At 38.6% G+C, this 14,237-nt stretch overlaps 1 protein-coding gene across 3 annotated transcripts in view; it reads right to left on the bottom strand.

The window, feature by feature from the left end:
- Positions 1 to 14,237, bottom strand: part of MKRN1 (makorin ring finger protein 1) — a 25,624-nt gene extending 11,387 nt beyond the window's left edge. For 2 of the 3 annotated variants that reach the window (XM_039362060.1, XM_039362041.1), the window contains exon 1: positions 13,981 to 14,215. In XM_039362060.1, the coding sequence (XP_039217994.1) occupies positions 13,981 to 14,186 (206 nt within the window). In that variant the 5' untranslated portion in view covers positions 14,187 to 14,215. Of the gene's footprint in view, positions 1 to 13,980 lie in introns of all 3 variants that reach the window. The other variant, XM_039362070.1, reaches the window with a different exon arrangement.

Here is a 14,237-nt window from a genome sequence, read left to right as displayed (position 1 = left end):
ACTTAACAACTGTGGCAAAAAGGTCATAAAATTGGGCATGGTCACATGATAACTTAACAACCATATTGCTTAGCAATATGGAGGTTCCAGTCCCAAATATGTTTATAAGTCAAAGACTAAATAAAATGAGATGATTGAGACAAATAAAATCTCTCAAATTATTTTTGCAAAGCAAAGATATGAAGAATATAATAAAAATTCTAGAATGGCAACACATACATTTTCTATCAGTTGAGCATTTTTGTCAAAACTAATGTAACTGTAGTGTAGAACATGACCATAGATATAGAGTTGCTCGTGTGTCTTGAGTGGAAGTGGGAAGCATGCAAGAATGCAAGGCAATGCAATGCAATGCAACCTAACTGGCACAAAAATGCCATTGGTTGATCTAGATTTGTGTTTACAATTGTGTGACTCAACTTCCACTATGGCAAAAATGGCCATAAAATCAAGTCTGGTCATGGGATGACCTATGAATATGACGACTTATGACAGAAATTCCAGAACCAATTGTGGCTGTAAGTTGAGGACTGCCTAAGCATTGTGCATGATCTTTTGTGTTCGGGAATGGGGAGAAGAAACAGAATGCTGGAACTGGATGTTGCCTAATTTTATATTTATTAAATTTTATAGAACACCCATCTCATTCTGAAAAGTGACTATTAGAAAACACCCCTGTTTAGAACACACTCTTGACCAGTAAGAAAAACTATTGTAGTCTCATGATAACAGTAATAATGGGCAATCAACAAAATCTATTTAGTATCAAATTGTCTGCATTTCCTTCTCCATGTAGAAAATGAATCTACATTGAAAAAAACCCTGTGACATATGTATTCCAGAGGTGTGGAATATCCAACACTTACAGAATATTCTCTCAAGACAGCCTCCCATAATGCTATGTTTTTACTGAGTAGGACATTCCATGATTTCAAAATGTTAAGATGTTTGAATAATGGGCCAATTAAGATTTTAATATTTTTTTGTATTATGCTACTTATTTTTATAGTTCGCAGCTTATGGGTGCTTTAGATGAGCAGTTCATCCAGAGAACTTGTTAGTAAGTGAACAGAATCCATCAATCAAGTCCATATCTACATTCTTGTTTTTTACTCTTCTGGCAATTTTGCCCTTCCACCCTAAACTGTAATTTGTATGCTTTTAAACGCAGGTTTGCATTTTATTAAAGTCATTCATGTCATGTGCAGTCTGTCTTAACAGTCACCATTATTTTGTTAAAATACAGCTATTTGCAAAATCAGTAAATGAAAAGCTAATAGAAATGAATATATTACTATTTTAATCCAGCCAAAAAAAGATAGCACAGATGTGCAAAATATTTCAAGCTTGACATACCTTCTCCCAAATTTATCAGAAGCACTTTGACACATCCAATCCTATATTTGAGTTTGAAATACTTCTACTAAGATTGCACAGTATTGGAATACTTGTTAGGTTGAAACAGCATATTTTGAATTTAAAATATGTCAGACAGCTGTACATAGCAGTGTCAATATTATATAATAGAAAATAAGTACAGATTCAGTCCCTAAAGATCAAGTTAACTTCCCAAGTGTGAAAAATACTCTTTATTTTTTTAAAAAAGCTACCTATCTTAAAGAACAGCAGTCCCCAATTTTTGCAGCTTGGTGGCCCAGTGGGGGGAGGGGAGAGGAGAACCAGGCCATGCAAATGGTGGGGGAGCATGCATGCAAGCACAGTTTGACTTGCCCAAGTTGAGCTTCACCCATGTGTGTATGCGCACAGGCCCACCACTTGCGTGGCCTTAAATAAGCCACGGCCCTGTTATAGAGTGCCAAAAAGTCTTCTTAGTTAAAGAGGTGGGAAAACTATGAAATTCAGACATACAGATAGTAAAATACCCTCTACTTTCATGCAGCAAAACAAATTTTGCCATCAATTAAAAATATATTTTTCTCAAAGTAGTAAATCTCTTCCTAAAGGTAGATGTTACAGCACTTTCTTCAACACTCCTGAATGTACTGGCATCCTTAAATATCTAACTGCAATTTGAAGTAATTCCCAAAGAGCTAAATTTGAGACAGAATTTTAATATATCAATTTTAATATATAATTCACTGTTGTCAACATTGCCCAAAGGGTCAACTGCATACCTAAAATTAACCAATTAGAGCAGGGGTGTCAAACTGCCGGCCCGCAAGCCAGATGCATCACGCGGAAGCCGCGCCCACCCCATTGTTGGCAATGGCAAAACAGTCCCAATACGTCGCACGGTATCACGAGTTTGACATGTCTGAATTAGAGATAGTATTACTACGATTTAAATAAAATTTTTACAAAACACATGAAGAAACAAATGAAAGAAAATGTAAAAAAGATTCATTTCAGATTGCTAATCAAAGGACATCTTAATCTGATGAGACTTAATGTAGCTGAGAATTTATCTTTATGATTTCAGAATATCTCATTAAACTGCAATTCTTACAAGTTTATTACAGAAATTTATATACTGCCTAATCTCAAAACTCAGTTTACACTGCATGAAACACAAAATTCCCTAAAATTCAAAATATGCCAGTGATAGAAGTAAGGTCTTCATCCTGGTTCATCCAAGCCAGGAATAAATAAGCAAACATGGTGACTGCTTTGGGAAGAAGGTTACAGTTTATTGCAGAAAGATGGTCTTCAGGAAAGTACAGAGGAGAGAAGAGACTGAGCACATGGGGTAGTAGGCTTTTATACCCTCTCTAGCCTTGTTTGGAATAGTTTCCTGTTCCTGTGGCATGAACCTTGAGACTGTTTCTGAGTGTTTGTCTAGGCCAGGGGTAGGCAACCCAAAACACTCAAAGAGCCACTTGGACCCGTTTCCCACCAAAAACAAAACACCGGGAGCTGCAAAACTCTTTTGATATCTAAAATGAAGATAACACTGCATATATCCTTTTTTACCTTTATTATAGGTGTGTGTGTGTGTGTGTGTGTGTGTGTGTGTGTGTGTGTACACATATACACACACACACATTAAAAATAAAAGTAAAAATATCACTCTTGGGAATATCCATACTATTAAAACAATGATCACCAAGAGAATGCTTTAAGAGAATAAAATTACATACACACACAGGTAAAAAAAGGATATATGCAGTGTTATCTTCATTTTAGATGTCAAAAGGGTCTCTCTCTCTCTCTCTGTCTCTCTCTTTCCCTCCCTCCCTCTCTATCTGCCCTTGGTCTGCCACTCCTCTTCCCCCACTCTCTTTTTTCTCTCTCTCTTTCCTCTCTCTCTCTCCCCCCCTCTCTTTCTCCCCCCCCCCTCCTATCTGCTGCTCACCTGGCAAGCTTCAAGCTGTTGTCCGACAAGCTCAGGGGTAAGCAACCTCGTCTCTTTTATGACTCACGGACTTCAACTCCCAGAATTCCTGACTCAGCATAGCTGGGCTAGCTAGCTCTCTCCTGCCCTTCCTGCTTCCTGCAGAGACGCAGCAAAGGGAGGAGCTCCGCCCAGTAAGCTTTTCAGCTCCTCGGAGAACAGTGAGTGCACTCTCTTTTACACACACACACACACACACACAAACACACACACAGAGAGAGAGAGAGAGAGAGAGAGAGAGAAACAGGGAAGCGCAATTGCCTCTCTCTGTCTCTGTCTCTCTCTGCAAAGGCAGAGGAGGCTGGGAGCCACAGGGGAAGGCTCAAAGAGCCGCATGCGGCTCCGGAGCCGCAGGTTGCTGACCTGTGGTCTAGGCATTGATATCTGTGGTTTAATTCTATTATCATATCCTGCTTCCCAGGTGATGGGGCTAATGACTCCTAGAGTTTGGGTGGGGTATGCAGATCTTCTTTTGTCTTCTTGATTGCTCTGGCTCCAACTTTCTGATGGTTTTACATCTGCATTTGTATGGGGCTAAAGTCTTGCTTGGGGCAGAGAGATAGATTTGGAGCCAGGTTTGGTTTTAAAAAGTCCTTTTGAGGAAAAATATATTTTTCTGCCTTTTTAATATTTCCTTCTTTGGGCTAACTTCCCTCAATCCCCACTTTGTGCCTTAAGTGTGAATTATGACACACTTATTGGCACAACATTAAAATTGATCTGGTCAGGGAGACTTGGTAGGCAAGCTTTTAAACTGTTAAGCAAAAAAAAAAAAAAAAAAAAAGAAAAATAAGACATTAATGGAGGCAGCAGAAAAAGATCCCTTTAGTGGCTCCCAAAAGGGGAGCTTGCACTCATAAAGTTCTAAAAGGCAGGGCAAAATTTTGTTAAGTGGAAAAGAAATTTATAGTGTCCAATATTCTGTGCCAATAATTTTCAAATGTTGGATGTCACCTTTAGCTTTCAGTCAGGTTTGTATACCTCCCAAAATTCTTCACAGCCATGGTTTTCCTTAGTACATGACCACTGGCTGCCCAATTTCAAGGGTTGTTTCCTGCCTTAGCTCTTAATTCAGTGCATCCAGGTTTGTAATGCCCAATTGAGGTTAGCCAGTATGCCAGTATGCCAGGCTATTAAATTGTCTTTAAATTGCACATACTGAGCTCTAGGAATCCCAATCTGGGCTCACCAGTGCAAGATATTCAGGGCTGAAGTTTGGGATTTTTCCTGTTGCTTCCTTAGTCAGGGCATATGAATTGCAAATCACCTGAGGGGGCCTAGTTCCCTCCCCCTTGTTATCTGTTGGAAGTTGATCCCAAGCTTTGGTGCAATAGAGCAAAAATCAGCCTGAGGAACTTTACTAAAGGTAGGTGGAGGGGATAGACTCAAGTATGATTCTGAATGGTGTGTGTGTGTGCACTTTTACAAAATAGTCAATACAAACATTCTGGATAAATTTTCCCTCCCACCAGGTAGAAGTCCAAGGTGTTCAGTACTTGTTCTGCACCTATTCCTAAATGCCATCTCTCTATTAATACATTCAACTGGCTTGTTACAATACAAATGGGGCAAGAAAGAAAAGTTTACAATAAGTGTCCACCCTCCCCCCATAGTCTAATTCTCTCTTCTGAGGCTTCACATGGCACCACCTTCCTTCTGCAGCTCTCACAGGCATCTGGGTAAATGGTAGGACTTGGGAAGATATTCCACTCAGATTGTTTGGTGGCTTTTTAGTGGATGGCTGGATTCAAAACCCAATTCCATGGCTCAAATGGATGGATATTTTAAGATGTGCAACTTGCCAAGGGTAGGAGGATCTGCCTTTAACATTTATTCTAAAATAGATCACATTATTTTAGAGATTGGAAAATGCTTATGTTTCAGAAAGCTTCATAGTAGTTTCACCAGTAAGTGATAGGATAAGAAAAGTAACTTTAAAAAATTATTTCTCCACACAAGCAGACTTGAGTTTCAAAAGGCTCTTGTAGATAGACACACATTTTTCAGGAAAAGGATAGACAAAACACATACAGTAAATGCAAGTGAACTTTTTCCAACAGATAAACTTAAAACAATCCCTCCTGGTAACTTAAGGCTGTTCTTGAGAGTACACAGAGAGAAAGAAACAAACAAACACATTTTTTTTTCTTCACTCTGTTTGTTGGCCAGACAAAGAGAGTGAGGTTTTTCCTTTTTGTGGCTTATTTTAAGCAGAATTTCTAGCAGACTTTAAAATTCTTTTTCCTTTGGATTTGAAACAGTTAACAGTCACATTTACCTCTCACACACAGACTTTGACAAACATATATATACAAAGACAAGCGAACAGAAGTCTTAGTTTTACACATCATTCCCACCATAAATTTCAGATAACTCAAGTTAGGGAAGGCATACATTTTAAACATACCACGTGGTTGCATAGAGAAGAGAGAGAGAGAGAGAGAATCACTATTTCTTATTTTCCCTTTTAAGTACCTTTATTTAGCCAAATTGGTTTCCCAGCAAGGCCCTAAGCAAAGTCTGTATTTTTTTTTTCTTTTCCCCCATATAGTTTCTTTATCTACCTCTTTTCCATTCCGGTCTGGATGGGTAGCTGATTCCTGTCCCAGGCTATGAGCAAGCTCTCAACGGGGAAACCTACTTCCGCCCTTGAATTAGAACTTCCCATGTTTCTATAATGGGATTTCCCTACCACTAAAGGGCACGATCCGTCAGAAGTCTCCTTGTGAGACTTCTTCCTACTATCACGATTTTGTGAGTCCAAAAAAAGGGGATTCACGGAGCTTCTCTGGATCCCTCTCAGAGTTCGTGGGCTCCTCCGAGGGATCCTCCACGTTTTCAGACCAAAAAGGGGTCTGCAGAGACCTTCCAGTTTCCCTCAGAAGGTACAGGCTACTCTTCGACCGGCCGGCTTTACCCCACCGTTTATGGACACCTGGACCTCCAGTTTCCGCGGGCACCTCCACCTGCTCTCAGAGGTAGGTGGTCGCTCCCTTCTTGGGGCTTAATTTCCTAACTTTGCTTTGCTTACAGGGCCTTACCAGCTAGTTGCCCAAATCCAATTCTTTCATTCACTCATTCCATTTCATTTTCACATAGTCTCTGCCTTTTCCCTAACAAAAGGTTCTGTGCTCTGGCCAAACCCCCATGCTGTCCAGGTTCTGCCAATTAAACAGATCCTTTCTGCGGCTAGGAAAAACCAGAAGCAGCAAAATCCAACTGTAATTGGGGGAAAACAGTCTTCTCACTCACCCAAACAGAAATACACACATTTTCTTTGTTCCCCTGGGCTTTAAACTTAAACTTTAGAGGTACTCACCTTCACCTTCTTTCCAAAGCAGCCCTTGAGCTCAAACTCTCAAAACTCCCTTTACTACCCTAGCTCCACATGGGCAAGGCCTGGGAAACCCATCCACAGACACAAGGGGGTCTGCTGCCAGCAAGATGGGGCTTACCAGTCTCAGTCCATTGGAGAAGTTAGCTTGGAGTCCCTTCGTGGTCGCCAAATTGATAGAAGTAAGGTCTTCATCCTGGTTCATCCAGGCCGGGAATAAATAAGCAAACATGGTGACTGCTTTGGGAAGAAGGTTACAGTTTATTGCAGAAAGATGGTCTTCAGGAAAGTACAGAGGAGAGAAGAGACTGAGCACATGGGGTAGTAGGCTTTTATACCCCCTCTAGCCTTGTTTGGAATAGTTTCTTGTTCCTGTGGCATGAACCTTGAGACTGTTTCTGAGTGTTTGTCTAGGCCTTGATATCTGTGGTTTAATTCTATTATCATATCCTGCTTCCCAGGTGATGGGGCTAATGACTCCTAGAGTTTGGGTGGGGTATGCAGATCTTCTTTTGTCTTCTTGATTGCTCTGGCTCCAACTTTCTGATGGTTTTACATCTGCATTTGTATGGGGCTAAAGTCTTGCTTGGGGCAGAGAGATAGATTTGGAGCCAGGTTTGGTTTTAAAAAGTCCTTTTGAGGAAAAATATATTTTTCTGCCTTTTTAATATTTCCTTCTTTGGGCTAACTTCCCTCACCAGTTAAAACTTTTATAATAAATTTAAACCAGGTCCCTGGAAAAGTCAACAAAAGGCCATTCAAACACCACATTATTGCTAAATAGGGCTTTATATATAAACACTAGCATATTAAATTTGAGTGTACCATCATTTAGCAAGTGATGAAGCACCCAAAAAAGTGTTATATTGTTAAAGTGGTTCTTACTCACCAAGAAGTGGGCAGCTACATTTTATACCAACTGAAGTTTCTACTCAGCCTTCAAAGGCATCCCCAGGCAGAACACACTGCAATAGTTTAAGCTTGAAATGATCAAAGCCTGAGTCATTCCCAACAGGAGAACTTAGTTCCATTAGAATTTCTTACTATTTCTTTAGCAGTTGAATTGCTAGGAAATATTCCTTTAAGATAGGATGCAATATTCCAAATATTCCATTAAGCTAGGATGTTTTAAAGCCACTGCTTAATAGAATTGCACTGATCCTCTAAAAGGGAGAAAATGTGTTTCTTTCCTTAATTAAATTAATACATTGACCATTTCTAAATATGCATTTAGTACAGAACACCTAACTAATGATTGCACTTTGATAGTATTTCACATATGGCTATCAGATATAAATAATACTAATAGTAATACTAAGTAGCAGCAGCAGCAGCAGCAGCAGCAGCAGCAGCAGCAATAGTAGTAGTTGGAAGTGACTTTCAAAGTCTTATAGTCCAACCCCCTGCTCAGGCAGGAAACCCTATACCATTTCAGACAAATGGTTGTCCAGTCTCTTCTTAAAAATTTCCAGTATTGGAACATTCATAGCTTCTGGAGGCAGGTTGTTTCACTGATTAATTGTTCTAAATGTCAGAAAATTTCTCCTTAATTCTAGATAGCTTCTCTCTTTGGTTAGTTTCCATCCATTGCTTCTTGTCCTGCTTTCAGGTGCTTTGGAGAATAGCTTGACTCCCTCTTTGTGGCAGCCCGAGATACTGGAACGCTGCTATCATGTCTCCCCTCATCTTTTTCTTCATTAAACTAGACCAGTGGTGGTGAACCTATGGCACAGGTGCCAGAGGCGGCATTGGAGCCCTCTCTGTTGGTACGCGCGCCATCGCCCCAGTCCTAGGCCTTCAGCTGGGTTTTATAAAACCTTTTCGCTTTAGGCCTCCGCTGCCGTGTGCAAAAAAAAAAAAAAAGGTTCAATCAATCAGTCAACTTCTTGCGGGAAAAAAAGATCTTGCAAAGTTGGAATTGACTGATTGAACTTTTTAGTCCCACCCAATCTGCCATTACCACTGCAGCCACGCCCACCCAATGGGCCACACCCTCCCAATTGGCCACACCCACCCAGCACCCGACGATGCATAAGTGGGTTTTGGGTTGCAGTTTGGGCACTCAATCTCTAAAAGGTTTGCCATCACTGAACTAGATATACCCAATTCCAGCAACTGTTCCTTATGTTTTAGCCTCCAGTCCCCTAATCATCTTTGTTGCTCTTCTCTGTACTCTTTCTAGAGTCTCAACATCTTTTTTACATCATGGTGACTAAAACTGGATGCAGTATTCCAAGTGTGGCCTTACCAAGGCATTGTAAAGTGATATTAACATTCACATGATCTTGATTCTATCCCTCTCTTAATGCAGCCTAGCACCTTGTTGGCTTTTTGGGCAGCTGCAGTACACTGCTGGCTCATATTTAGATGATTGTCCACCAGGACTCTGAGATCCCTCTCTCAGTTACTAACGGTACTATTGAGCCAAGTACCACCTATACTATACCCGTGCATTTGGTTTTTCTTGCCTAAATGCAGAACTTTTTTTTTTCACCATTGCATATCCTCCACCAGTAACACAATGTCTGGCTTGTCCATTGTTTATTAATATTTGAATTCAGAATATTTATTATATAAGTTTCATTAAAACTACTGTAAAATCACACCAGAAACATTTTCCAGATTGTATAAAGGTACTTCAAACATGATGGAAATGTGGAAAACATGAAGGGTCATTGTATCAGCTAGAAAACTTTGAATTCAAATACACATAGAGATACAAAGAATTTAGAGATTAATATTCAGCTGAAACCAGAGGAGTTTTTTGTTGAGACTAATGAACAGAATTGAAAAGGTCTCCAGAAGATTGTTTTTGTATATAATATCTGCAGTGAGATTATTAGATGCACAAAGATGGAACAACTGTGAAATACAATAAAGGAATGAAAATGACAGAATTTGCAGAGATGGCCAAATTGACTTGCCTGATTAAGAAAAAGACAACTACGTTTATCAGTGATTTTACAGAGTTTTTTCTGAAAACAGAAAAAACATACAGTAGTTTTGATATCAGAATATAGAAAGGAACCATGATATAACTATAGAGACAATTGGAATAAAATATAAATGCATTTATATTTGTGTAAAGAAGATCAGAAACTGCTCCTTTATATCTTTTTTCTTTTCTTTTTCTTGTGTATTTACTCACTTATCAGTTTTCTTTACTTTTTTAATTTTTTAATTTTTATTGTTTTTGCTCTCTAAAAAATCACTCCAATAAAAATTAATTTTGAAATAGTAGTAAACTTTTTCCTATTTCAGACTCATTAAAAGTAAACTTTTTCCTACTTCAGACTCATTAGCTCCCTGGAAAAGGCTCTAATTCTAAGAAAGATGGAAGGAAAGAAAAAAAAAACAGCAACAAGGTGGATGGACTCAGTAGCAAGAGCGACGAGTACGATGAAAGGCCAAAAAGACCAACTTAAGCATAAATTATTATGGAGAAAAATTTGCTATGTGGTCACTAGAAGTAAAGAATGACTTGATGGCACATAATCAATTTTAAAAAAGGTTTTCAGCAGCTTCCATAATATATCTATGCTCCTATCCCTTTGTTTTTATGCTCAACCACAAAGGAGTTGGGCATGAAGGGATTGTTGGGAGCTGTGAAGCATAAGGTCTGAATGAAATAAAGTGGGACACTAGCAGTTAAAATGTATTACATATAGATGTGTCATTTAAAACCATCCTAGCCATATATTTAAAAAATCTGTATACACAGTAAGCTATTTTCACACATTAGTAAAATGAAATAATATGATATAGATTTAGACAGTGCACAAAATATCTGATTTATCACTTCATGTATTACAATTTGATTGCCAAAGGTTATCTATAAAAAGAGCAACTGCCTAATTTGCAAACTTGTAATAGCAATCTCCAGCTATAAAAAAAACTAGGACATTCCTTTCATCAACACATTATGTCAAACTTGCTACATTATTATTAAGTTACATTCCTCTCTAGAAACAAGTATCAAAACAATTGTAGCAGTAATTAGTCTGGGATTTTAAAATACTCAATACATCCAAGGGTGAAAGGCACTCCATTGTTTCTAATTTCTATTTAATTGAAACATTAACTTGGATTATGTGCTGCTTGCAGAGATTTCATTACTTTAATCTGATCATGCACATGTACATTTGCTGCTAGAAAATGACCTCAATAATATACAGTAAAGCTCTTTTGTTAACAGATAAGTAATAGGGGAATAGACGTTCTTGGAAAGGGGGAAGTTAGAAATAGGATGAGATGATAGAGCAAATAATTTGTAATACACACTAATTATGAATATAAAACTGAAAAAATGTACTGGTAAATAGTTTTAATTATTTCTACCTCACAATCTTTGAAGATGGGCTTTCCCAGCATCTTTCATATAGTGTTTGAGCACAATGAGACAAATACATACAAGGTCAGACTCAGTAAATGTTACAATTGTCAAATATGAAGTGAACAGTGAATCTTTTAAACAATCTTTTGTGAAGTACAATTTGACCTGTACAGATTGTATTTCAACAACACCCACTCCAAACCTGATCTTGTATTCTGTACAGATGCTTTAGGCCAGCTGGTTAAATCAACTTCATTTTAGCAACAGCCTAAAGTGAACCCATAACATAATAAAATCTCATGTTTTTAATAATTTTACTGATAGATCTTTAGCCTGGGGCGACACAGCATAATTAACCTGTTTATCATCCTCTGTTCATTAGATGTATTCATTTTAAATCAATTGCATCTGATTTTGTTTCTAAAAAAAGCAGTTTTGAAGAGTAGTGAAATAGATTCTGATTCTATACCCTTTAATTAGCTGTGACCCATTTTAGCTACCTGATCATTATGTATTCATTGGAGCATAGAAAAGCTGTCCTGCTATTTACATCAGGGAATTGTATCCAAATCAGTCTGCAACAAACACCCATAGGAAATTATGCTTAAGATATTGAAATTATATTATTCCCTGACTTAATTATTACACATTGGTCTTTATTCAGATTCATATTGGGTGACCACTTTTAAGCAGAAGCCAACTCATACAAGCCATTAGAAACTGAGAACCACAGCCACTGAGAACTTAACTTAATAATTTAAGATACAGAAAAAAAGAATGAAGTGTACAGTATGCTCAATTTCAGAATACCTACTCAAGATAAATTTAAATACAATCTTTTATCTAAAAGATTCAGCATGAGCACCAAAAGACATAATTCATTAGAGCCGGAGCCATGTTAATAGAACCATTTATTATTCCAAGAGAATCCATCCTTATTCAGTTTGGAAAAAAGTAAGGAGGAAAATCTCTATATGCATGTTTAAACCTATAATTTATGAATAAGAGAAACTGTGAAAATTCTTGGTCTCATTATCCAGATTTCCTATGAAGTTTTCTAGCCATACCCAGCACTGAATTCTGATATTTTTGTGTATTCTGAAAAAAAAAAACACTTGCAGCATTCATTATCACATTATTGGAAAACAAAATGGAACACAGATTAAACTTCTTCCCTCTGACATAGTACATACAATTTCTCCTTACATTTAGATTTTTTTTTAACTTGGCACCTCAACAGGGAGCCTAGCAACAAAGTTTCATATATTTTGCAGTTGTATATTCATAACATTTTTAGATGACCTTCATAGGACATATAGTAACTTCAGATATAATCCAGAATACCAGTTAAAATACTGAATATATTAATACCTTGTTTTCAAATCTTACTGATAGTTCAAACCTTATTAGATTATGCATTTATTTAAGATATTTATAAAGTTACCCCTCTCATAATTTGTGACTTTGGTAGCAAGTAATAAAAAAAGTCAAAATCAAGAAAGAAAAATATACTATCCAAAGCCAGAATAAACAATAAAAAGCAACAGATAACACTTATTCAAGGCTAACAATAATATACATTAACAGAATAGGCTTCTGGCACTTTTTGGTAATAATTTTATTAGATTTTGAAACAAGAAAAAGTGACAGAAAATACAGAAGGAAGGAAGGAAGGAAGGAAGGAAGGAAGGAAGGAAGGAAGGAAGGAAGGAAGGAAGGAAGGAAGGAAGGAAGGAAGGAAGGAAGGAAGGAAGGAAAAAAATGATTGATTTTCTTTTACAATAGTTAGCCCCTTTTGAACTTTTTGCACAAAACTGAAAAAAATAAAATTAAGATATATGGGTTTCAGTAGAAAAAAATGATAGAAAAAATGAACACTATGTTGCAACCATAAAGAATTTAATTTAAATTTATATCTATAAGAGGGCTTTGGCACTTCTGAAGAATATTAAACTGGTGAGCAAAATAACACTATACTACTCATGTTACCTGAGGATACAATACTACACAACAAGTCAGAAGTAACCAGTTCTATACATGATCAAACCCTAAAAATGAACTTAGTTCTTTTTTAATAATTTCCTATAGATGATAGCAATTTGAATGCACCCCAATTTGAAGTTTCAAATGCATCGCCATTTTTTTTTTACTTTGTGCATCACAAAGGAGTTTGCAGTCTGATTACTATAATGTTAAAGTTTCTACATAATAAACATACTGATTGCAGCTGCCTTGTCAAAGAGAAACAGCATCAAGGAAGGGGGAAAAAAATCCCTGGGGACCTTAATGCTAAACTCAAAAAGCAGTGCACTAGTGTAGATTGTTGGCAGACACGAACAATGGCACCATGAAAGATCACACTGTAATCTTAAACTGCCGAGAGTGATGCCTACGAATACATAGCAGTACTTAAGAAGGGCTGATGAGAAGAAATAGGAATACAAAGGACTCCAGAGAGCCCAGGGAATATTTGCAGTAGTGAAGTAGTAACCAAAACAAAACGTCGCGGAGGCCACGTGATAATAAGAAAAAGCCCAGCCAGCTCCAAAGGAGAAGAGCATCGAGGGAAACAAAAGAGGCAGACCCAGGTTCCCTCCGTCTCCACCGCAATCGCAACCCCTTTTGCCTGGGCTTTTCGCAACTGTCAGCTTGGCTTCAATAACTACCACAGGGGAAAAAAAAAAAAAAGTCAAGCCAGCCAGACTTGCAGGGAAGTGAGCAATAGCGATTTAAAGCAGCTTTTTTATGCAAAAGAGAGGGACAAAATGCCAGGGAACCCAGCCAGATCGGGAGATGACCTTAAGCAAGGCCGAAGTCTGGTTTTGTCTTCAGGGCGAGAGAAACAAGAAGGCGGGGAGATAAAGCGTCGACGGGCTCCCATTAAGGCGAGTCAGGACCGGGAGGGCTGGAATTAAAGAGGAACGGGAGGCGCCATCACTCGCCTTCGTCTCAGCACGTTACCTGCAGGCGACTTGCTTAGTCCAACAGCTGATGCTTCCCCCTCCGGCTCCGGCGGATGGTGGCTGAGGCTCGGTTGTGGGGAGGCTGGAGGCCGTGGTGGTGAGGGTGGTGGCGGAGTCGCCAGCGCTGGAAGCCGTGACAACCGCTGCCGTGGCTGTCGCTCCCGCTACTCCGCCACCACCGGGGGCCACCGCAGCCTCCGCCATTATTGTTTACCCCACACAGCGACGGCCCCACCGGAACTTCCGGGAACGCAT

The sequence above is a fragment of the Crotalus tigris genome, unplaced genomic scaffold (assembly GCF_016545835.1).
Source record: "Crotalus tigris isolate CLP2741 ecotype Arizona unplaced genomic scaffold, ASM1654583v1 scf7180000017588.1960692, whole genome shotgun sequence".
Taxonomy (NCBI): Eukaryota; Metazoa; Chordata; class Lepidosauria; order Squamata; family Viperidae; genus Crotalus; species Crotalus tigris.
This window is presented reverse-complemented; position numbering and strand designations above follow the sequence as displayed.